We start from the raw sequence: 25622 nt of genomic DNA on the forward strand, positions 1-25622 counted from the left end.
AAACTACTGATCCAGAAAGCTCAGAGATCACAAGCAGGATATATACCAAAAAATCTACACCTAGACATATCGTATTTGAATTGTGGAAAATCAAAGATGAAGAGAAAATCTTGAAAGAAGCCGGGGAACAAGAAAAGAATTGCATTTGCCTTCTCTTCAGAAACAATGCAAGCAAGAAGAGAGTGAAGTATTTGAAGGGTTGAAAGAAAAAACCCCAGTAACCTAGAATTCTTTATCTGGTGAAATTATCCTTCAAAAGTTAAGGAGAAATAAAGATGTTCTAAGGCAAACAACAGACCTTCCTTGAAAGAAATTTTCAAAGAAGTTCTTCAGAGAGAAGGAAAATGGTATGTCAGAAACTCAGATATACACAAAGAAGGAAAGACCATTAGAGAAGGAATAAATGAAGGTAAAATAATACCTTTTATTTTTCTTATTCTTTCTTGACCTAGGAGAAAACAGTTTGCTTAAAATAATAACAGCAATAATGCATTCAGTGATTATAGCTTATGGATAAGTGAATTCATTGACAGCAATATGATAAGCGACAGGAGGGAGAAATTGGAAAATTCTGTTAAAAGGTACTTGCATTACCCATGAAGCAGCAGAGTATTATTTGAAAGTGGATTTTTATCAGCTGTAAATGTATATTGCAAACTCTAGGGCAACCAACAAGAAAATTTTAAAAAGAAGTATAATTGATACACTAAGAGAGAAACTGGAATCACATAAAATGCTCAGTTAAAATCAAAAGAAGGCAGAAAAGGAATGGAATTAAAAAAAAAAAACAAGGGCAATGAATGGAAAAGAGATACAAACTTCTTGGCCAATATGGGGTATAGAGGAGTATGGGAGCAGAGGCAACTACAGGGTTCCAATGCTTTAAAAAAAGTGTCCAAAAAAGCACTGCTTTAGAAGAAAAATGATCTTTGAAGTGTGTCTCCTGATGCTTCCCCCCTTTACAATGTCTAACTCTTTAGAGAATTAGGAATGGTAGTTCCTATTTTGAATATACTTTCTGGGATCATAATAAGGTGAAAGTCTAAGGCTTCCAACCTGCTAAGCCAGGTCACAGTCCTTGGAGCTTCTGAGTCCTGAGGCCAAGAGATGGTGAAGGTTCATCCTCCCAGATCATTTATTTCAGATTCTCCTTTCCCTCCAGGAAAGAGGATAGGAGGATGTATGTCTGGGTTCTCTCTGCGATAAGTGTAACTCCAGTTAATAAGAGGACTTTTGCCTTTTAAAGGTCTTCTCTTGCTACCCTAACAGTTTATCTCAAAGAGTGGTCTGAGGAATGCCCATATCACACACACAAGTAGGATGTCCATTAAAGAGGGAGATTCCTGGGTTTTGCTCAAGAACTACTGAATCAGACTCTCAGAGAGTGAGCCCAGGAATCGGCATTGCTAGCAAATGTTACAGTGAGTCTTTTTTTTTTTTTTCCCCGGTACGCGGGCCTCTCACTGTTGTGGCCTCTCCCGTTGCGGAGCACAGGCTCCGGACGCGCAGGCTCAGCGGCCACGGCTCACGGGCCCAGCCGCTCCGCGGCATGTGGGATCTTCCCAGACCAGGGCTTGAACGCGTGTCCCCTGCATCAACAGGCGGACTCTCAACCACTGCGCCACCAGGGAAGCCCTACAGTGAGTCTTATGCACACTAAAGTCTGGTTCTCACTGCTTTAATACACGGTTTCTTTAGAGTGGGATAGGGATAGGTATAAGGTGGGGAAGGCTCTTCCCTCTATGTTTTGGGTCAATTTATTGCTAGGAATACTAGTCCCCTAACCACTTGCTGAATATATCTGCTAACCAAATACAGCTAATCCTTGAACAACACAGAGGGTAGGGGTACTGAACCCTTCACAAAGTTGAAAATCTGTGTATAACTTATAGTAAGCCCCTGTATCCATGGTTCCTCTGTATGTGCAGTTCTGCATCTGTGGATTCAACCAACCACAGATCTTGTAGTAATGTAATGTTTACTATTGAAAAATATCTGCATATAAGTGGACCGGTGCAGTTCAAACCTGTGTCATGCAAGGGTCAACCGTAAAGTGAGTGCTCAAGGAATATTTGTTGCAAGACTACTTGAGGAGCAAAACATAGTTCCTTAATGTGGGCGGTAAGCAAAACATTTTGATTCTTCTAACCTAGATAGAAGTCATTTTATCCTAAATAAGTTAAAAAAATTTTTAATAGTCTTGTATGTCGTGTGTACAGAAGAGACGTTGTTTTCAAACTGTGGAAGTAAAACAAGCTAAACTTTATTTAGATGATAGGCTTGCTCTAAAGCAGACCGTCAAAAACTTACTTGAGCTTCCATGTTAGTTAAATTTGGTTTAAAGAATTCCTGCAAAAAAAAAGAAGAAGAAGAAGAAGAAGAAATGATTGAAACATAAGCTGCTAGAGAAAATTTAAATCCCAACCAACAAAAACAGAAACGTACACAGAGTTGTAAGAAGGATCAAAAAAGTTAACAAATGTGTCAGCACACCCTAAATGTTGGAAGGACTGTGAGGTTGGTCTAAGGGGTGGGGAAACTGCCAGAGGGCACAGTGGGTAGGATAAATCAGAAGAGAAAAATGATGAGCAGGCTAAGAGCATAAAGGCCTGCTCATCAAACTCTCCCAAGAACCAGAAAACTAAGAATATTCAGAAACAAAAATCTAAGCTACAACATGGAAGATAAGAGAAAGGGGGCTTTTACTGGGTTCTCTAAGTATTAGGTCAATGGGTTACACATACATTACATTATACTAGTATACTACTTTGTAAGGGCATTGTTAAACTCTAACGCTAGTATCAAAACTGTATAATCACATCAGTATCTGTATGAGAGAAGGACCCCAGCTTGATTTTCAGGTCTTTCTTATATTCCCATCTTGGGAAAGTGGAACTTAGAAAAATTCAGCTTGGGAAACCTTGGGAAACTAAGCCCACTCTTCCATAAATGTTCTTTGTGGAAGAGAAGACTAGATAAGGAGTAGATAGAAGCAATAAATTATCATTCCCCAGGGGCCTTCCTATTCAGGAGACTGTGCCATTCGGAAGGGAGGCAAGGTGCTCCTAGCCATCAATTTGTTACTGGAGAGTGTAAGTGTATGTGTGTGTGTGTGTGTTTTGTGTGTGCACTGTGCAGGTGTGCATGTACATTAGTGTGTGAGTCAGAGGGACATGGATGGGACTGATCAATTCAGTCTATGACTTATCTTGTACCTATCAGCAGCAGCGTATACACTTCCATGAGTGCTGTCACTCTGGAAATAGGATGTAGTGTCGGGTATATGTCATAGTCTTTCCTCATCAGCAGAGGAGAAAAAAACAGAGACAGACGGAACACACACACTCTGAAATTCTCCTAACTTGGGGGTCAGAGCAGTTGGGAAGGAATCAGTCCTCATCCCTTCCTACCCTCTCCAGATGGCCAAGTGAGAGGTAGAGTTCTAACAATAAGGAAGAAAGAACTGAAGATAGACTATCACATGAAACTCACTCTGGATGTTGTGGGAAGATATGGTCTTTTTCAAAGACATAGCGGAAGCAGTAGACTTGAAATTTGTAAAAGATGGTGTGGCTGCACAAAAATAAGAGAAATAAGGGAAACAGTGAAGTAATAATTAACAAAGTCCGCTAATATTAATCTGTAATAGAAGATAACAAAGCAACCCTGTAAGCAAAGAGCAAAAATTACCTGCAAACAACTTTCTTTCTACTTCTTCTTGAATTTTAAGAAGAATCCTTTCCTGTTCTAAGGCTTCTATGTACTTTGAGTAGCACCAGGTTGGCTAAAAAAACGATTTTCAAAATTAATTTTGGAAATATTTGCCCCAGGAAATAAACTGAATATAAGATAATATCAGCTCCCTCATTTAAACCATTTACTCTAGAAGAACACATATAAAGAAACGTGCACATTTCAAAAATTTATATGTATTTTCATAAACAGAACTTACTGATTTAAACTTTTAACTGGGTAACAAAAATTATTATGGATCTACATTTATGTAGATATATTTATGATGAAGTAAAGGGATTTTTCTATAGCCTTGACCTAAATTTTTAATAATTTAATTTTTCTTCTAGTTTTATTGAGATGTAATTGACATATAGCACTGTTTAAGTTAAAGGTGTACAACAATAATGATTTGACTTACATCATGAAATGATCACAAGAGGTTTGGAAAACACCCATCATCTCATATAGATATAACATTAAAGAAATAGAAAAAAGAATTTTTTCCTTATGATGAGAAGTCTTAGGATTTACTCTCTTAACAGCTTTCATTTGTAACATACAGCAGTGTTCATTATTTTTATCATGTTGTACATTACCTACTTAGTACTTATTTATCTTATAAGTGAAAATTAGTACTTTAGATTACGTTCATCTAACGCACCCTCCCTCCACCCTCCACCTCTGGTAGCCACAAATCTGATCTCTTTATCTATGAGTTTGTTTGTTTTGGAAGTATAATTGACCTACAACACCATGCTGGTTCCTGGTGCACAACACAGTGATTCAATATTTCTATACATTAAAAATGATCACCATGATAAGTCTAGTTGTCATCTGTCACAATAAAGATATTACATAATTATTGACTATATTCCCACACTATATATTTCATACCTGTGACTCATTTATTTTGTAACTGAAAGTTTCTACCTCTCACTACCACTTACCTATTTCTCTCCTCCTACCAATACCCTCCCCCCTGGCACCCGTTTGTTCTCGGTGTCTAAGACTCTGTTTCTGTTTGGTTCCGTTTTGTTCATTGGTCTATCTCTGACTTATTTCACTTAGCATAATACCCCATAGGTCCATCATGTTATCACAAATGGCATGATTTCATTGCTTTTTATGGCTGAGTAATATTCCGGTGTGTGTGTGTGTGTGTGTGTGTGTGTGTGTGTGTGTGTGTATCACTTCTTCTTTATCTATTCATATATTGATTGGCACTTAGGTTGCTCCCATATCTTGGCTACTGTAAATAATCTTGCAATGAACATAGGGGTGAATGTATCTTTTAGAATTCATGTTTTTGTTTTCTTCACAAATACTCAGTAGTGGAACTGCTGGATCTTATGGTAGTTCTAGTTTTAAGTTTTTGAGGACTCTCCATACTGTTTTTCAGAGTGGTTACACCAATTTACATTCCCACCAACAGTGTACAAGTGTTACATTTTCTGCACATCCTTGCCAAACTTGTTATTTGTTGTTTCTTGTTTTATTTTTATTTACTATTTTTAACATCTTTATTGGAGTACAATTGCTTTACAATGCTGTTAGTTTCTGCTGTATAACAAAGTGAATCAGCTAGATGTACACATATATCCCCATATCTCCTCCCACTTGCGTCTCCCTCCAACCCTCCCTATCCCACCCCTCTAGGGGGACACAAAGCACCTACCTGATATCCATGTGCTATGCAGCTGTTTCCCACTAGCTAACTATTTTACATTTGGTAGTGTATATATGTCCATGCCACTCTCTCACTTCGTGCCAGATTACTCTTCCCCCTCCCCATGTCCTCAAGTCCATTCTCTATTTCTGCATCTTTTTTCCTGTCCTGACCCTACGTTCTCCAGAACCATTTGTTTTCTTTTCATTTTTTTTTAGAATCCATATATATGTGTTAACATATGGTATTTGCATTTCTCTATCTGACTTACTTCCCTCTGTACGACAGTCTCTGGGTCCATCCAACTCACTGCAAATAACACAATTTCATTTCTTTTTATGGCTGAGTAATATACCATTGTATATATGTGCCACATCTTCTTTATCCATTCATCTCTTGATGGACACTTAGGTTGCTTCCATGTCCTGGCTATTGTAAATAGTCCTGCAATGAACATTGTGGTACATGACTCTTTTTGAATTATGGTTTTCTCAGGGTATATGCCCAGTAGTGGGATTGCTGGGTCGTATGGTAGCTCTATTTTTAGTTTTTTAAAGAACCTCCATACTGTTCTCCATAGTGGCCGTATCAATTTACATTCCCACCAACAGTGCAAGAGGGTTCCCTTTTCTCCACACCCTCTCCAGCATTTATTGTTTGTAGATTTTTTTTTTTTTTTTTTTTTCTTTTTGCGGTATGCGGGCCTCTCACTCTTGTGGCCTCTCCCGTTGCGGAGCACAGGCTCCGGATGCGCAGGCCCAGCGGCCATGGCTCACGGGCCCAGCCGCTCCGCGGCATATGGGATCCTCCCAGACCGGGGCACGAACCCGTATCCCCTGCATCGGCAGGCGGACTCTCAACCACTGCGCCACCAGGGAGGCCCTGTTTGTAGATTTTTTGATAATGCCCATTCTCACTGAAGGGAGGTGATATCTTATTGTAGTTCTGATTTGCATTTCTCTAATGATTAGTGATGTTGAGCATCCTGTCATGTGTTTGTTAGCAATCTGTATATCTTCTTTGGAGAAATGTCGATTTAGGTCTTCTGCCCATTTTTGCATTGGGTTGTTTGTTTTATTGATATTGAGCTGCATGAGCTGCTTGTATATTTTGGAGATTAATCCTTTGTCAGTTGCTTGGTTTGCAAATGTTTTATCCCACTCTGAGGGTTGTCTTTTCGTCTTGTTTATAGTTTCCTTTGCTGTGCAAAAGCTTTGAAGTTTCATTAGGTCCCATTTGTTTATTTTTGTTTTTATTTCCATTTCTCTAGGAGGTGGGTCAAAAAGGATCTTGCTGTATTTATGTCATAGAGTGTTCTGCCTAGGTTTTCCTCTAAGAGTTTGATAGTGTCTGGCCTTACATTTAGGTCTTTCATCCATTTTGAGTTTTTGTGTATGGTGTTAGGGAGTGTTCTAATTTCATTCTTTTACATGTAGCTGTCCAGTTTTCCCAGCACCACTTATTGAAGAGGCTGTCTTTTCTCCATTGTATATTTTTGCCCCATTTATCAAAGACAAGGTGACCATATGTGTGTGGGTTTATCTCTGGGCTTTCTATCCTGTTCCATCAATCTATATTTCTGTTTTTGTGCCAGTACCGAACTGTCCTGATTACTGTATCTTTAGAGTATACTCTGAAGTCAGGGAGCCTGACTCCTCCAGCTCCATTTTCTTTCTCAAGATTGCTTTGGCTATTCCAGGACTTTTGTGTTTCCATACAAATTGTGAAATTTTTTGCTCTAGTTCTGTGAAAAATGCCATTGGTAGTTTGATAAGGATGCATTGAATCTGTAGATTGTTTGGGTAGTATACTCATTTTCACAATGTTGATTCTTCCAATCCAAGAACATGGTATATTTCTCCATCTGTTTCTATCATCTTTAATTTCTTTCAACAGTGTCTTATAGTTTTCTGCATAAAGGTCTTTGTTTCCTTAGGTAGGTTCATTCCTAGGTATTTTATTCTTTTTGTTGTAGTGGTACATGGGAGTGTTTTCTTTTTTTTTTTTTTTTTTTTTTTTTTGCGGTACGCGGGCCTCTCACTGTTGTGGCCTCTCCCTCTGCAGAGCACAGGCTCTGGATGCGCAGGCTCAGCGGCCATGGCTCACGGGCCCAGCCGCTCCACGGCATATGGGATCTTCCCAGACCGGTGCACGAACCCATGTCCCCTGCATCGGTAGGCGGACTCTCAACCACTGCGCCACCAGGGAAGCCCCGGGAGTGTTTTCTTAATTTCTCTTTCAGATTTTTCATCATTAGTGTATAGAATGCAAGAGATTTCTGTGCATTAATTTTGTATCCTGCTACTTTACCAAATTCATTAATTAGCTCTAGTAGTTTTCTGGTGGCATGTTTAGGATTCTCTAGGTACAGTATCATGTCATCTGCAAACAGTGTCAGTTTTACTTCTTCTTTTCCAATTTGTAGTCTTTTTATTTCTTTTTCTTCTCTGATTGCTGTGGCTAAGACTTCCAAAACTATGTTGAATAATAGTGGTGAGAGTGGGCAGTTTTGTCTTGTTCCTGATCTTAGTGGAAATAGTTTCAATTTTTCACCATTGAGAACAATGCTGGCTGTAGGTTTGTCATATATGGCCTTTATTATGTTGAGGTAAGTTCCCTCTATGCCTACTTTCTGGATGGTTTTTTTTTTATCATAAATGTGTGTTGTATTTTCTCTAAAGCTTTTTCTGCATCTATTGAGATGATCATATTGTTTTCATCCTTCAGTTTGGTAATATGGAGCACCACATTGATTGATTTGTGTATATTGATGAATCCTTGCATTTCTGGGATAAACCCCGCTCGATCATGGTGCATGATCCCTTTAATGTGCTGCTGGATTCTCTTTGCTAGTATTTTGTTGAGGATTTTTGCATCTATGTTCATCAGTGATATTGGCCTGTAGTTTTCTTTTTTTGTGACATTTTTGTCTGATTTTGGTATCAGGGTGATGGGGGCCTAATAGAATGCATTTCAGAGTGTTCCTCCATCTGTTATATTTTGGAAGAATTTGAGAAGGATAGGTGTTAGCTCTTCTCTAAATGTGTGATAGAATTCGCCTGTGAAGCAATCTGGTCCTGGGTTTTTGTTTGTTGGAAGATTTTAAATCACAGTTTTAATTTCAGTACTTGTGATTGGTCTGTTTATATTTTCTATTTCTTCCTGCTTCAGTCTCAGAACGTTGTGCTTTTCTAAGAATTTGTCCATTTCTTCCAGGTTGTACATTTTATTAGCATATAGTTGCTTGTAGTAATCTCTCATGAGCCTTTGTATTTCTGCAGTGTCAGTTGTTACTTCTCCTTTTTCATTTCTAATTCTATTTTTTTGAGTCTTCTCCCTTTTTTACTCGATCAGTCTGGTTAATGGTTTATCAATTTTGTTTATCTTCTCAAAGAACCAGCTTTTAGTTTTGTTGGTCTTTGCTACTATTTCCTTCATTTCTTTTTCATTTATTTCTGATCTGATATTTATGATTTCTTTTGTTCTGCTAACTTTTGGGGTTTTTTTTCCTTCTTTCTCTAATCACTTTAGGTGTAAGGTTAGGTTGTTTATTTGAGATGTTTCTTAAGGTAGGATTGTAGTGCTATAAACTTCCCTCTTAGAACTGCTTTTGCTGCATCCCATAGGTTTTGGGTCATCGTGGTTTCATTGTCATTTGTTTCTAGGTATTTTTTGATTTCCTCTTTGATTTCTTCAGTGATCTCTTGGTTATTTAGTAGTATATTGATTAGCCTCCATGTGTTTTTTTTTTTTTTACAGATTTTTTCCTGTAATTGATATCTAGTCTCATAGCTTTGTTTTTGGAAAAGATACCTGGTATGATTTCAATTTTCTTAAGTTTACCAAGGCTTGATTTGTGACCCACAATATGATCTATCCTGGAGAATGTCCCATGAGAACTTGGGAAAAACAGTATATTCTGTTGTTTTTGGATGGAATGTCCTATGAATATCAATTAAGCCCTTCTTTTTTAATGTATCATTTAAAATTTGTGTTTCCTTATTTTCATTTTGGATGATCTGTCCATTGGTGAAAGTGGGGAGTTAAAGTCCCTTACTATGATTGTGTTACTGTCGATTTCCCCTTTTATGGCTGTTAGCATTTGTCTTATGTATTGAGTTGCTCCTATGTTGGGTGCATAAATATTATAATTGTTATATCTTCTTCTTGGATTGATCCCTTGATCATTATGCAGTGTCCTTCTTTTCTCTTATGATAGGCTTTATTTTAAAGTCGATTTTGTCTGGTATGAGTATTGATACTCTGCTTTATTTTGATTTGCATTTGCAAGGAAGATATTTTTCCATCCCTTCACTTTCAGTCTGTATGTGTCCCTAAGTCTAAGGTGGGTCTCTTGTAGACAGTGTATATATGGGTCTTGTTTCTGTATCCATTCAGGCAGTCTATGTCTTTTGGTTGGAGCATTTAATCCATTTACATTTAAGGTAGTTATCGATATGTATGTTCCTATCACCATTTTGTAAATTGTTTTGGGTTTGTTATCATAGGTCTTTTCCTTTTCTTGTGCTTCCTGCCTAGAGAAGTTCCTTTAGCATTTGTTGTAAAGCTTGTTTGGTGGTGTTGAATTCTCTTAGCTTTTCCTTGTCGGTAAAGGTTTTGATTTTCCGTCGAATCTGAATGAGATTCTTCATGGGTAGAGTAACCTTGGCTGTAGGTTTTTCCCCTTCATCACTTTAAATATGTCCTGCCACTCCCTTCTGGCTTGCAGAGTTTCTGCTGAAAGATCAGCTGTTAACATTATGGGGATTCCCTTGTATGCTATTTTTTGCTTTTCCCTTGCTCCTTTTAATATTTTTTCTTTGTATATAATTTTTGATAGTTTAATTAATATGTGTTTTGGCTTGTTTCTCCTTGGATTTATTCTGTATGGGATTCTCTGTGCTTCCTGGAGTTGACTATTTCCTACTCCATACTGGAGAAGTTTTCATTTATAATCTCTTCGAATATTTTCTCAGTCCCTTTTTTTCTTCTTCTGGGACTCCTATAATTAGAATGTTGGTGCCTTTAATGTTGTCCCAGAGGTCTCTGAGACTGCCCTCAATTTTTTTCATTCTTTTTTCTTTATTCTGCTCTGGGGTAGTTATTCACACTATTTTATCTACCAGGTCATTTATTCATTCTTCTCTCTCAGTTATTCTGCTATTGATTCCTTCTAGAGAATTTTAAATTTCATTTATTGTGCTGTTCATCATTGTTTGTTTGCTCTTTAGTTCTTCTAGGTCCTTGTTAAACGTTTCTTTTATTTTCTCCACTCTATTTCCAAGATTTTGGACCATCTTTACTATCATTACTCTGAATTCTTTTTCAAGTAGGCGGCCTATATCCTCTTCATTTGTTTGGTCTGGTTGGGGTTTTACCCTGCTCCTTTGTCTGCTGTGTACTTCTCTGTCTTTTCATTTTGCTTAACTTACTGTGTTTGGTGTCTCCTTTTTGCAGGCTGCAGGTTCCTAGTTCCCATTGTTTTCGGTGTCTGCCCACAGTGGGTAAGGTCGGTTCAGTGGGCTCTGTAGGCTTCCTGGTGGAGGGGACTGGTGCCTGTGTTCTGGTGCATGAGACTGGATCTTGTCTTTCTTGTGGGCAGGACCACGTCCGGTGGTGTGTTTTGGGGTTTCTGTGAACTTATTATGATTTTAGGCAGCCTCTCTGCTAATGGGTGGGTTTGTGTTCCTGTCTTGCTAGTTGTTTGGCATAGGGTGTCCAGCACTATATCTTGCTAGTTGTTGAGTGGAGCTGTGTCTTAGCGTTGAGATGGAGATCTCTGGAAAGCTTTTGCCATTTGATATTATGTTGGGCCAGAGATCTCTGGTGGACCAATGTTCTGAACTTGGCTCTCCCACTTCAGAGGCTCAGGCCTGACACCCGGCCGGAGCACCAAGATCCTGTCAGCCACTTGGCTCAGAAGTAAAGGTCAAAAAAAAAAAGAAAGAAAGAAAGGAAAAAATATAATAAAATAAAATAATGTTAGTAAAATAAAAATTAAAAAGTAATATTAAAAATAAAAATGTAATAAAAAAAATCAGGAAGAGAACAACCAAACCAAAAAACAAATCCACCAATGATAACAAGCGCTAAAACTATACCAAAAAAAAAAAAAAGGACAGACAGATCTGTAGGACAAATGGTAAAAGCAAACCTATATAGACAAAATCACACAAAGAAACATGCACAAACATACTCACAAAAAGAGAAAAAGGAAAAAATATATATATAAAAATAAAAAAGGAAGAGAGCAACCAAATCAATAAACACATCTACCAATGATAATAAGCTCTAAATACTAAACTAAAGTAAACATAAAACCAGAAACAAATTAGATACATAAAGCAAACCCCAAGTCTACAGTTGCTCCCAAAGTCCACTGCCTCAATTTTGGGATGATTCATTGTCTATTCAGGTATTCCACAGATGCAGGGTACATCAAACTGATTGTGGAGGTTTAATCCGCTGCTCCTGAAGCTGCTGGGAGAGATTTCCCTTTCTCTTCTTTGTTCGCACAGCTCCTGGGGTTCAGCTTTGGATTTGGCCTCGCCTCTGCGTGTAGGTCGCCTGAGGGCGTCTATTCCCCACCCAGACAGGACGGGGTTAAAGGAGCGGCTAATTAGGGGGCTCTGGCTCACTCAGGCCGGAGGGAGTGAGGGGTACGGAACGCAGGGCATTCCTCTGTGGTGGCAGAGGCCAGCGTGATGTTGCAACAGCCTGAGGCGTGCCGTGTGCTCTCCCAGGGAAGTTGTCCCTGGATTACGGGACCCTGGCAGTGGCGGACTGCACAGCCTCCTGGGAGGGGTGGTATGGATAGTGACCTGTGCTTTCACACAGGCTTCTTGGTGGCTGGAGTAGCAGCCTTAGTGTTTCATGCCCATCTCTCATGTCTGTGCTGATAGCCGTGGCTCGTGCCTGTCTCTGGAACTCATTTAGGCAGTGCTCTGAATCCCCTCTCCTCGCGCACTCCAAAACAATGGTCTCTTGCCCCTGAGGCAGTTCCAGACTTTTTCCTGGACTCCCTCCTGGATAGCTGTAGTGCACTAGCCCCCTTCAGGCTGTGTTCATGCAGCCAACCCCAGTCCTCTCTCTGGGGTCTGACCTCTGAAGCCTGAGCCTCAGCTCCCAGCCCCCACCCACCCCGGCAAGTGAGCAGACAAGCCTCTCAGGCTGGTGAGTGCTGGTCGGCACTGATCCTCTGGGCGAAAATCTCTCCGCTTTGCCCTCTGCACCCCTGCTGCTGCACTCTCCTCGTGGCTCTGAAGCTTTCCCCCACCCACCCCCTGTCTCTGCCAGTGAAGGGGCTTCCTAGTGTGTGGGAACTTTTCCTCCTTCACAGCTCCCTCCCAAAAGAGTAGATCCTGTCCCTATTCTTTTGTCTGTGTTTTTCCTTTTCTCTTTTGCCCTACCCAGGTACCTGGGGAGTTTCTTGCCTTTTGGGAAGTCTGAGGTCTTCTGCCAGCGTTCAGTAGGTGTTCTGTAGGAGTTGTTTCACACGTAGATGTATTTTTGATGTATTTGTGGGAAGGAAGGTGATCTCCACATCTTACTCCTCTGCCATCTTGAAGGTCCCTCATTGTGATTTACATTTGCATTTTCCAATGGTTAGTGATGTTGAGCATCTTTTCATGTGCCTGTTGACCACTCATATGTGTTCTTTGAAAAAATATCTATTCAGAACCTCTGTTCCATTTTTTACTTGGGTTGTTTGCTTTTTCAATATAGAGTTGTATGAGTTCTTTGTATAGTTTGGATATTAACCCTTTGGATATATTGTTTGCACATATCTTCTCCAGTTCAGTAGGTGACCTTTTTGTTTTGTTGATAGTTTCCCTCACTGTGGATAAGCTTTTTAGTGTGATGTAGTGCCATTTGTTTATTTTTGCTTTTGTTTCCTTTGCCTAAGGAGACATATCCAAAAATTTTACTAAGACAGGGGGTACAGCTCAGTGGTAGAGCATTTGACTGCAAAAATTTTACTAAGACAGATGTCAAAGAATGTACTGCCTATGTTTTCTTCTAGAAGTTTTATGGTTTCAGGTCTTATATTTAAGCCTTTAATCCATTTTGAGATTATTTATGTATATGGTGTCAGAAAGTGGTCCAGTTTGATTCTTTTGCATGTAGCTGTTCAGTTTTTCCAACACCATTTTTAAAAAAATGTTTACTGATTGATTGATTTAGGCTGCACCAGATCTTAGTTGCGGCATGAAAACTCTTAGTTGTGGCATGCGAACTCTTAGTTGCAGCATGTATGAGGGATCTAGTTCCCCAATGAGGGATTGAACGCGGGCCCCCTGAATTGGGAGCACAGAGTCTTACTCACTGGACCACCAGGGAAGTCACAACACCATTTACTGAAGAGGCTGTCTTTTCCACATTATATATTCTTGCCTCCTTTGTTATAGATTAATTGCCCATAGCAGTGTGGAATCATTTGTGGGCTCTTTATTTGGTTCCATTGATATATGTGTCTGATTTTGTGCCAGTACCATACTGTTTTGAAAACTGTAGCTTTGTAGTATAGTTTGAAATGAGGGATGTGTGACAACTCCTGTTTTTGTTCTTCTTTCTTACAAGTGTTTTGGCTATTCGAGGTCTTCTGTGTTTCTCACAAATTTTAGAATTATTTCTTCTATTTCTGTGATGAATGCCATTGGTATTTTGATAAGCATTGCACTGAATCTGTAGATTGCCTAGGTATTTGGTCATTTTAACAATATTAATTCTTTCAATCCATGAGCACAGTATATCTTTCCATCTGTTTGTGTCATCTTCAATTACTTTCATAGGTACCTTGTAGTTTTCTCAGTACAGATCTTTTATCTCCTTTGTTAGATTTATTCCAAGATATTTTATTCTTTTGAATGTGACTGTGAATAGGATTGTTTTAATTTCTCTTTCTGGTAGTTTGTTGTTACTGTCCAGAAATGCAACAGATTTCTGTATATTAATTTTGTATCCTGCAACTTTACTGAATTCACTGACGAGTTCTAGTAGTTATTTGGTGGTGTTTATAGGATTTTCTATATATAGTATCATACCATCTGTAAACAGTGACAGTTTTACTTCTTCCTCAATTTGGATTCTATTTATTTCTTTTTCTTGCCTAATTGCTGTGGCTTGGACTTCTAATACTATGTTGAATAAAAGTGACCAGAGTGGGTATACTTTTCTTTGTCCTGATCTCAGAGGAATTGCTTTTAGCTTTCCATCACTGAGTATGATGTCAGCTGTGCACCTGTTATATATAGCCTTATTATGTTGGGGTATGTTCCTTTATACTAACTTTGTTGAGTATTTTTATCATAAATGTGAATTTTGTTAAAAGCTTTTTCTTCATCTATTGAGATGATTATATGATTTTTATTCTTCAGTTTGTTAATGTGGTGTATCACATTGATTGATTTGCAAATACTGAACCATCCTTGTATCAGTGGGATAAATGCCACATGATCATGGTGTAAGATCCTTTTAATGTATTGTTGAATTTAGTTTCCTAATATTTTGTTGAGGATTTTCATAGCTATGCTCATCAGTAATATTGGCCTGTAATTTTTTCATGTGTGATATCGTTGTCCAGTTTTGGTATCAGGGTGATGCTGGCCTCATAGATTGAGTAGGGAAGCATTCCTTCCTCTTCAATTTTTTGAAATAGTTTGAGAAGGATGGGTGTTAACTGTTCTCTAAATGTTTGATAGAATTTAAATGTGAAACCATCTGGTCCTGGAACTTTTTGATTACTGAATCAACTTCTTTACTGTTAATTGGCCTGTTCATATTTCCTATTTCTTTCCGATTCAGTCTTGAGAGATTGTACATTTCTAGGAATTTGTCCATTTCATCTGTGTTGTCCATTTTAATGACATATAATTGTTTGTAGTAATCTCTTATACTCCTTTGTATTTCTATGGTGCCAATGTAACTTCTCCTTTTTCATTTCTGATTTTATTTTATTTTATTTATTGCCCTTTCTCATTTTTTCTTGGTAAGTCTTGTTAAAGGTTTATCACTTTTGTTTATCTTTTCAAAAACCAGTATTTGGTTTCATTGATCTTTTACTTTTTTGGTCTCTATCTTATTTATTTCCTCTCTGATCTTTATTATTTCCTTCCTTCTGTGACTTTGGGCTGCATTTGTTCTTCTTTATCTAACTAAAGAAGGTAGATGGTAGGTTAGGTTGTTTATTCGAGATTTTTCTTCTTTCTTGAGGAAGGCCTATATGGTTATAAACTTCCCTCTTAGAACTGCTTTTGCTGCATCCCATATAGTTTTAAAAAATTGAAGTATAGCTGATTTACAATGTTGTGTTAACTTCTGCTGTACAGCAAAGTGATTCAGTTATATATATATTATACATATACACACATACATACAATCTTTTAAATACTGTTTTCCATTATAGCTTGTTACAAGATATTGAACATAGTTCCCTGTGCTATACAGTAGGACCTTATTGCTTATCCATTCTATATATACCAGCTTGCATTTGCTAGCCCCAAACTCCCACTCCATTCCTCCCCCACCACCCCTTCCTTGGCAACCACAAGTGTGTTCTCTGTGTCTGTGAGTCTGTTTCTCTTTTGTAGATAAGTTCATTTGTGTCATATTTTAGATTCCACATATAAGTGATATCATATGGTATTTGTCTTTCTTCTTCTGACTTACTTCACTTAGTATGATAATTTCTAGGTCTACCCATGTTGTTACAAATAGCATTATTTTATTCTTTTTTATGGCTGAGGAGTATTACATTGTATATGTGTACTACATCTTCTTTACTCATCTGTTGATGGACATTTAGGTTGTTTCCAGGTCTTGGCTATTGTAAATAGTACTGCTATGAACATAGAGGTGCATGTATCTTTTTGAATTATTGTCTGCATATATGCCCAGAAGTGGGATTGCTGGATCACATAGCAACTCTATTTTTAGTTCTTTGAGGATACTCCATACTGTTTTCCATAGTGGTTGTACCAATTTACATTCCCACCAGCAGTGTAGGAGGGTTCCCTTTTCTCCACACCCTCTCCAGCATTTGTTATTTGTAGATTTTTTTAAATGATGGCCATTCTGACTGGTGTGAGGTGGCACCTCATTGCAGTTTTGATTTGCATTTCTCTAATAATTAGAGATGTTGAGCATCTTTTCATGTGCCTGTTGGCCATCTGTATGTCTTCTTTGGAGAAATGTCTGTTTAGGTTTTCTGCCCATTTTTCAATTGGGTTGTTTTTGTTGTTGTTGTTGAGTTGTATGAGCTGTTTGTATAATTTAGAAGTTAAGCCCTTGTTGGTTGCATCATTTGCAAATATTTTCTCCCATTCCATAGGTTGTCGTTTCCTTTTGTTTGTGGTTTCCTTTGCCATACAAAAGCTTGTCAGTTTGATTCACTCCAATTTGTTTATTTTTGCTTTTATTTCTATTGTCTTGGGAGACTGACCTAAGAGAACATTGCTATGATTTATGTCAGAGAATGTTTTGCCTATGATCTCTTCTAGGAGTTTTATGGTGTCTTATGTTTAAGTCTTTAAGCCATTTTGAGTTTATTTTTGTGTATGGTGTGAGGGTGTGTTCTAACTTCATTGGTTCACATGTGACTGTCCAACTTTCCCAACAGCACCTGCTGAAGAGACTATCTTTTTCCCATTGTACGTTCTTGCCTCCTTTGTCAAAAATTAATTGACCATAGGTATGTGGGTTTATTTCTGGGCTGTCTATTCTGTTCCATTGATCTATATGTGTGTTTTTGTGCCAATACCACGCTGTTTTGATTACTGTGTCTTTGCATCCCATACAGTTTTGAGTGTGGCATTTCCATTTTCATTTATCTGGAGGTATTTTCTAGTTTCCTCTTTGATTTCTTCATTGACCCGTTGGTTTTTTAGTAGATTGTTGTTTAGTCTCCAGGTGTTCATTCTTTTCCCACTTTTCTTTCTTTAATTGACTTCTCATTTCATAACATTTGTTGGAGAAAATGCTTGGTATAATTTTTATCCTCTTAAATTTGTTGAGACTTGTTTTGTGGCCTAACATGTGATCTATCCTTGAGAATGTTCCATGTGCACTCAAAAAGAATGTGTATTCTGTTGTTTTAGGATGTAATGTTCTGTAGACATCTATTAAGTCCAACTGGTCTATTGTGTTATTTAAGACCACTTATGCCATACTGATTTTCTTTCTGGATGATCCATCCATTGATGTAAGTGGACTACTCCTACTATTATTATATTATTGTCAATTTCTCCCTTTATGTCTGTTAATATTTGCTTTATATATTTAGGTGCTCCTGTATTGGGTGCATATATGTTAACGAGTATACTATTCTCTTCTTGTACTGATCCTTTTATCATTATATAATGCTCTTCTTTTTCTTTTGTTACAGTCTTTATTTTAAAGTTTATTTTGTCTGAGTATTGCTACTGGAAGTTTGTCATTTCCATTTGCATGAAATTTCTTTTTCCATACCCTCACTTTCAATCTGTGTGTCTTTAGCTTTGATATGAATCTCTTGTAAGCAACATGTAGCTGGATTTTTTTTAATCCAATCAGCCACCCTATGACTTTTCATTGGAGTATCTAGTCCATTGACATTTAAAGTGATTATTGATAAGTATGTACTTATTTTGTTACTTGTTTTCTGATTGTTTCTGCAGTTTTTTCATTTCTTCTTCTTTTAGTTTATTCCCTTGTGGTTTGATGATTTTCTTTAGTGGTATGCCTGTGTTCCTTTCTCTCCAATTTCTATGTATCAATTGTGGGTTTTTGATTTGTGGTTTTAATGGGGTTCATATATGTTGATGTAAAACTACATTTGTTTTAAACTGATAGTCATTTAAGTTCAAACATATTCTAAAATCTCTACATTTTTTACTCCCCTCCCCCACATTTTGTTTTTGATTTCATATTTATCGCCTTCATGATTATCCCCTGTTTATTTAGTTATAGTTGATTTTACAAGTTTTGTCTTTTAATCTTCATACTAGCTTATTTAGGTGGTTGATCCACAGCCATTACTATATATTTGACTTTATTAGTGGGATTTTTCCTTTTCTATAAACTCTTCTTGTTGTAGCCCTTTATTTCCTCTTAGAGAAGACCCTTAAGCACTCCTTTTAGGTCCAGTTTCATGTTAAGAAACTCTTTCAGTTTTTGTTTGTTTGATAAGTTCTTTATCTCTCCTTCAGTTCTGAATGATAAACTTTCCGGGCAGACTATCCCATGTTGTAGGTGTTTCCCTTTCCGCACTTTAAATATATCATGTCATTCCCTTTTGGCCAGCAAATTTCTGCAGAAAAATTAGTTGATTGCCTTATGGGGTTATATATGACTTTTTTTCTCTTGCTGCCTTTAAAATTTTCTCCTTATCGTTAACTTTTGCCAATCAATTATGATGTCTTGGTGTGGGTCTCTTTGGGTTCATCTTGTTTGGGACTCTCTGTATTTCCTATATCTGTATATCTATTTCATTCTTCAGGTTGGGAAATTTTCAGCCATGATTTCATGAAATACATTTTCAATCCCTTTCTCTCTTATCGTTTTGGGACACATATAATGTGAATGTTAGCATGCTTGATGTTGTCTTAGAGGTCCCTTAAACTGTCCTCATTTAAAAGTTTTGGTTTTCTTTTTCTTTTTGGGTGATTTTCATTTTTCTCCCTTCCAGGTCACTTATGCATTCTTTTGTATCACATAGTCTCCTGTTAATCACTTCTAGTGTGTTTTTCATTTTAGGTATTGTATTCTTCAGCTCTGACTGGTCCTTTTTTACATTTTCTAGTCCCTTGTTAAAATGTTCACTGTATTTTCCATTATTTTCACAAGTTCATTGAACATTCTTATTACTAATGCTATAAACTCTCTATGTGGTAAATTATTTATGTTTCATTTTTTTCAGAGTTTTTTCTTGTTCTTTCATTTGAGAAAAACTCCTCTGTCTTCTCATTTTAACTTTTTATATCTCTATGAAATTAGGTGAAACAGTTTACCTATCCTGGTCTCGAAGGGGTGTCCTTTTATGGGAGTGTCCCTATGCAGTCATCATGTGCCCAGTGGTTTGGTGGGAGAGCTGGATACGAAGTAAGCACAGGTCACGTCTTCCCCCAGGTTGCTGTGGTAGCTATCACCTTTGTGGACTGAAGCCAGCACCAGATATAAGCAAGGGACTCTCCTATGCTCAGTATCCATCACCACCCTATCAGGGGTGGGGGTGGGTCCAAAGTTGCTGGAGCGGAAGCACTGAGGATCAGGTCTGAGGTGATTCCTTTCCCTCTAAGTGTGCACTCTCCTCCCTCCTGATAATGGCACCTTCATCCGAGAAGGAAAGAGCACCAAACAAAGAGGGGCCAGAGCAGGTTCCAGGTGCAGGCTGGGGCATGTGCTGGGATGGCCATGGGAAACTGGCCAGAGCCCTGGGTAGTTTCATTCTGCTTCCTCCACCTTGTTTTGTGAGTAAGCAAGCATGAGTGGAGTCTAGGTTTCTTACAGCCCTCCAGTAAGTCCTGCTGGTTTTCAAACCAGCTAAAGCTAAGGGGACTTGTCTTCCTGATGTTGGGTCTCAGAGCTGGGGTTCCCAATATGTACTTTGAACCCCTTAATCCCCAGGGAGGATCTCTGAGCCCATGATATCCCCCCCTTCTGTGTCTCCTTCTAGGGGTGCAGGTCCTGACCTGATTGCTTCCCCTCACTTCCTACCTGACTCTGTAGATCTTTCCTTACAGCCTTGGTTGTAGAACTGTCTTTCTGCAAACCTAGTTTGTTCTCACAAGTAGATGTATTTTTGATGTGTTCGTGGGGGACCTGAGTTCAGCATCCTCCTATTCTGCCATCTTGATCTCCCAATCAAAAGTAATTTTTGCTTGGTATGTTTTTATTGCCATTTTATTATTTGTTTTGGGGTTGTTTTGTAGTTCATTTTCTTTCCTTTATTCTTCTTTTGTTCTCTTCCCTTTTTATTTGATGACTACCTTAATGTTATGTTTGTACTCCTTTTTCTCTTTTGAGTGTGTACCTGTTACAGATTTTTGGTTTGTGGTTACCATGAAGTTTATATATAGCAATATCTCTCTATATATGGTTATCTTATGTTGCTGACCTCTTAAGATCAAATGCATTTTAACAACCCTGCATTTTTTTACTGCTCTCCCCAAATTTACTAGTTATGACTCCATATTTTACATCATTTTCTTTTTTGTATCCCTTAACTACATATTGTGGATATAGATGATTTTATGACTTTTACTTTTAACTTTCCTACTAGCTTTATAAGTGGTTAATATACTACCTTTACTATATATTTGCCTTTAACAATAGTATTTTTCCTTTTGTAATTTTCACATTTCTAGTTGTGGCCTTTTCTTTTCCATGTAGAGGAGTCCCTTTAACATTTCTCGTAAGGTTGGTTTCGTGGTGCTAAACTCTTTTAACTTTTGCTTTTGTGTAAAACTTTTGATATCTCCTTCAAATCTGAATGAAAGCCTTGCTGGGTAGGTTGTAGGTTTTCCCTTTCATCACTTTAAATATATCATGCCATTCCCATCTGGCTGATAAGAGTTTCTGCTGAAAAGTCAGCTGATAGCCTAATGGGAGTTCACTTATACATAACTTGTTGCTTTTTCCTTGATGCTTTTAATAGTCTCTTTTTATGTTTAATTTTTGCCATTTTATTTTATTTTATTTTATTTTTAGGTAAGAAGTGGGTTTATTTAGAGAGAAACACACTCCACAGACAGAATGTGGGCTATCTCAGAAGGTGAGGGCAGCCTTGGGAGAAACACATTCCACAGACAGAGTGCAAGCCATCTCAGAAGGTGGGAAAGGACTAATTTTTGCCATTTTAAATAGAACATGTCTTGTTACAGTCCTCTTTGGTTTGATCCTGTTTGGGACTCTGAGCTTCCCAGACCTGGATGTCTGTTTCCTTTTGCAGGTTAGGGAAATTTTCAGCTATTATATGTTCAAATAAGTTCTCCACCCCTTTCTCTCTCTTTCTTCTCCTTCTGGGATCTCCATAATGTGAATGTTAGTGTGGTTGATGTTGTCCCAGAAGTTTCTTAAACTGTCCTCATTAAAACATTTTTTTTCTTTTTTCTGTTCCACTTCAGTGATTTCCACTATTCTGTCTTTCAGTTCACTGATCTGTTCCTCTGTATCATTTTGTTGATTTCTTCTAGAGTATTTTTAATTTCAATTATTGCACTTTTCAGCTCTGTTTGGTTCATCTTTATATTTTCTAATTTTGTTAAAAACTTCTAACTCTGTTCATCCATTCTTCTCCCAAGTTCTTTGAGCATCTTCATGATCATTATCTTAAACTCTGTATTGAGTAGATTGCTTATCTCCACTTAGTTCTTCTTCTGGAGTTTTATTTTATTCCTCTGTTTGGAACATATTTCTTTGTCATCTCATTTTGCCTATTCACTGTTTTATTTCTATGCATTTTGTAGGTTGGTTATGTTTCCTGATATTAGAGAAGTGGTCTTATGTAGGAAACATACTATGGGGCCAGAAGTGCACTCCTGTCTGGTCACCAGACCTATATGATTTAGGGATGCTCTCTCTGTGGACTGCCTGGGTCCTTTTGTTGTGGCAGGCTGACTGCTACAGGTGTGCTGGTTGGCGTGGCTGGCCCTGTCTGGTTGGTTGCCAGGACCTGCCTTGTGTAGGGGCTGTCAGCCACTGGTAGGGGGGCTAGGTCCTGGCACAGATGGCTGCAAGGTCAGGGAAGTCCTGGTCTTGGTCCACCGGTTGGCAGGACTGGGTCATGAGACTGGTTTTGGAGCTAATGTAGGCTTGCTGATTGGTGGGGCTATGGCCCAGGGCATCCCAGGATGGTGCTGGTCTACCAGTTGGTGGGTTAGGTCTTACAGCTGGCTGTGGGGCTGCTGTGGTCTTGGGGCTGTCTAGGGCTTTGATGTAAAGTTTTAAACTCCCTGGCCCTAGGTTGGTGGGGCAGGGATGTGAGTGTTTTGGTGTACTATTTCTCAGTGAATCAATGTTGAAAAAGTTTAGATTTCTTGACAGCTATTCAGTCACATTTATACATTCAACTTGACTATGAATTTAGGTGTTTAGGAAAGATCCAAGTTTTTTTTTTCAGGGGGGTAGTTATGCTTTTGGATCAATTACCATTCTTCAGTGTGCAAAATCTACCTGAAACAGATGCATATACAGAGCAGCCACACTGGCAAAATCATAGTGTATTATTATTTTATCAATTACTAGAGTAATTCAACATGTGTACCTTAATAGCAATAAGAATAAGAATAATTTATATTTATAAAATGCTTTTTGTTTCCAAAAGCTTTTTAGTTTCTTACAAAAGTCTTGAGATATATGACAGGATATCACCACCACCACCACCATCATCATCATCATCATCATCATCATTCATTTCTCTTTCTTTCTCTCTTTAACAGATAAGGAAACAGGCTCAAAGGAGAAGTGATTTTTTTTAAGCCTTCAAAGTAATATTGACTTGTAAGTGACAGAGTAAAAATTAGAAGCCTAGTATCTCTAATTCCACATCTCCTCACTTTATTGTTACACAGTGTTTCTGAAACTTAATGCTAGTCATTTGCTAATAAATGTACTTCCAAATGGCATTATTAGGTAACACACTTTTAGACATGTCTTTTTCAATATACGGTTCCACAAAATTGGACATTTCTCTTCTCTTAATAATAGCTTTGTAGTCTATTGGTTATCTTAGCTGGGTAGCTGAACACATTTGACATTCTCAAGTATCAAAAAGACTGTTTCTTAAGCTAGTATTATCATATGATACAAACAATTTCAATACCAGTCTTTAAAAATGGACATAAATTAAACTTATGAAATTTCTGGGACATGATATTAATGTATGTTATAAATGTAAATATAAACATAAAAACTCTACATTAGTTGATGATGATGTATTAGTCAATTTTATGACCACTTCAGAGATCTAAAAAACTGAAACTAGCATCTGACATTCTTTCTTTTCTTGACCCGAGAAGATATCAACCTGTATATATTCTCTTATTCTATATCATTATCTCTTTTCCAATAAGATAGTTATTTCAACTTCTGCCACTAAAATCTTCTTCATATGTATCAAGAAATCATTTCCCCTGAGTACGTTGTCCAGGATCAGCTGAAATTTTAATGTTCTCTGAAGGCTCAAGGAAATTCTCTTCCAATCTCTCTTAGTGATATAATTTTAGCCTCATTTTCAAACACAACTTTACTACTATAAAATGACTCAGTTATTGCATTCTGCTATACAATGCTCTACAGAAGAAGGGATATCTTTCCTGCTTACCTGTCGGCCGTATGCTTGCAGGCCTAAACCTGGGTCACTGATTAAAGTAGCTGTTTTGATAGCAGATCCTGAAGTACTTGGATATTGTTTGATTCCATCCTGTAATTATATTAAATTAAATTATTCCAAAAAAGGGGTAACACTATATTAACATAAACTTACAGTTCAGAAGTCATAACATCATATGAAAAAATATTTTGTGGTAAGCATCACACCACAAGGTTTCATCAAGTCAATGTCATGAATATGACATATTCTACTGTTATGATCTTTAATTTCTTTCATACTAATATAAAAATATTAAAAAATAAATGAGAAATTATAAAGTAGAATGTAATGATCACCTCCAAATTCTAGCTTCCAAGAAAAACCACTACATTTTCATGAACATCCATCCAAACTTCTCACTAGACAAATGCTTAGATATAATCTATAACTTGAATATTGATATTTTATAACCTAAATTTCATATAAATGGAATCACACTATACAAGCTCTTTTAAAATCTGCTTTTTAACGAAAAATATCATGAAAACATTTCTCTGTGAATAAATAAAGAACAGGAATATAAGGGCAGGGTCTTTGTATCATTCACCAAGTATGCCTACTGCAGAACACAGAGTATATACTTAAATATTTGTTGGATGATGGAATGCATAAATTACATCATCATTTTCACTGGATGAATGGTCTTTTTAAAAAAGTTATTTATTTTATTTTTAGCTGTGTTGGGTCTTCATTGCTGCGCACGGGCTTTCTCTAGTTGCAGCGGGCGGGGGTTACTCTTCCTTGCAGTGCGCGGGCTTCTCATTGCAGTGGCTTCTCTTGTTGTGGAGCACGGGCTCTAGGCACGCAAGCTTCAGTAGTTGTGGCACGTGGGCTTAGTTGCTCCGCAGCATGTGGGATCTTCCCAGAACAGGGCTTGAACCCGTGTTCCCTGCATTGGCAGGCGGATTCTTAAGCACTGTACCATCAGAGAAGCCCTGAATGGTCTTATACACTCAAATATTTGTTGAATGATTAAAGAATAAACTACATTATCAGTTCAACAGGTAAATAATATTCTAGTAAAGGAATGTACCATAGATGATTTAACCAATACCTGTTATTAGAAATTTAAGTCATTTAAAATTTTTACTATTATAAACAATGCTGTATACAAACATCTTTCTGCACTTTTAAAATTCTCTCCTTTAGAATAAATGTCTAGAAGTCTATCTGCCAGATTAAAAAGAATGAACATCTTAAACAATAAAAGTTGTCAAACTGCCCTTCAGAAACAAAGCACCATTTTACACTTTCTCCAATAATGCATGAATCTGCAGGCCTCTTCCTCATACCCTCAACCAACACTGGATATTTTCTTCTTTGCCAGTCTACACGTCTTTGGTTACTAGTGAGGCTGAACATCTTTTAATGCTTTTAATCAGTTGTATTTCTTTTGAGAATTGCCTGTTGATGCCCTTTGCCCTATTTTTTTGTTAAGAGTATTTATGATTTATTTTTATAACATATCATACATTTTATGTTTTCCCAATTTGTCTTTTAACCTTGGTTTTGGCCATTTAAAATTTAAAATTTTTTTACTGATCCTTTGTTAATGAATTTGCCACTGTTCATTTTAAGTACTTGATATTAAACTACATGAAAGTTTTCCATGAGATTGTTTCTCCTGTCATAACTTTCTTCAGATTACCTAGTTTCATTTGATTCCTTTATAAGAAAGAGAGATGAAGGATATAATTGATATTAGTATTTTTATTATAAAGAAGGCCAATTACTGCTACAATATTAAAAATAACTAATATTTACTTTATGACATGTATTATTCTTCACATACTATATTTAATTCTACCCTGTGATGTAAGTTCTATTACTATTTCCATTTTCCTGAAAAAAAAAAATGAGGTTTTTGGAAGTGAA

At 37.4% G+C, this 25622-nt stretch overlaps 1 protein-coding gene across 1 annotated transcript in view; it reads right to left on the reverse strand.

The window, feature by feature from the left end:
- Nucleotides 1-2230: 2230 nt before the first annotated feature.
- Nucleotides 2231-25622, reverse strand: part of RGS22 (regulator of G protein signaling 22) — a 160496-nt gene continuing 137104 nt past the window's right edge. The window contains exons 24-27 of the mRNA XM_081258376.1: nucleotides 23700-23798; nucleotides 3691-3784; nucleotides 3493-3573; nucleotides 2231-2349 (exon numbers count right to left, since the gene is read on the reverse strand). Of these exons, the coding sequence (XP_081114502.1) occupies nucleotides 2339-2349; nucleotides 3493-3573; nucleotides 3691-3784; nucleotides 23700-23798 (285 nt within the window). The 3' untranslated portion in view covers nucleotides 2231-2338. The remainder of the gene's footprint in view (nucleotides 2350-3492; nucleotides 3574-3690; nucleotides 3785-23699; nucleotides 23799-25622) is intronic.

This window comes from Mesoplodon bidens (assembly GCF_964165515.1).
Source record: "Mesoplodon bidens genome assembly, chromosome: 16".
In the NCBI taxonomy this organism is placed as follows: domain Eukaryota; kingdom Metazoa; phylum Chordata; class Mammalia; order Artiodactyla; family Ziphiidae; genus Mesoplodon; species Mesoplodon bidens.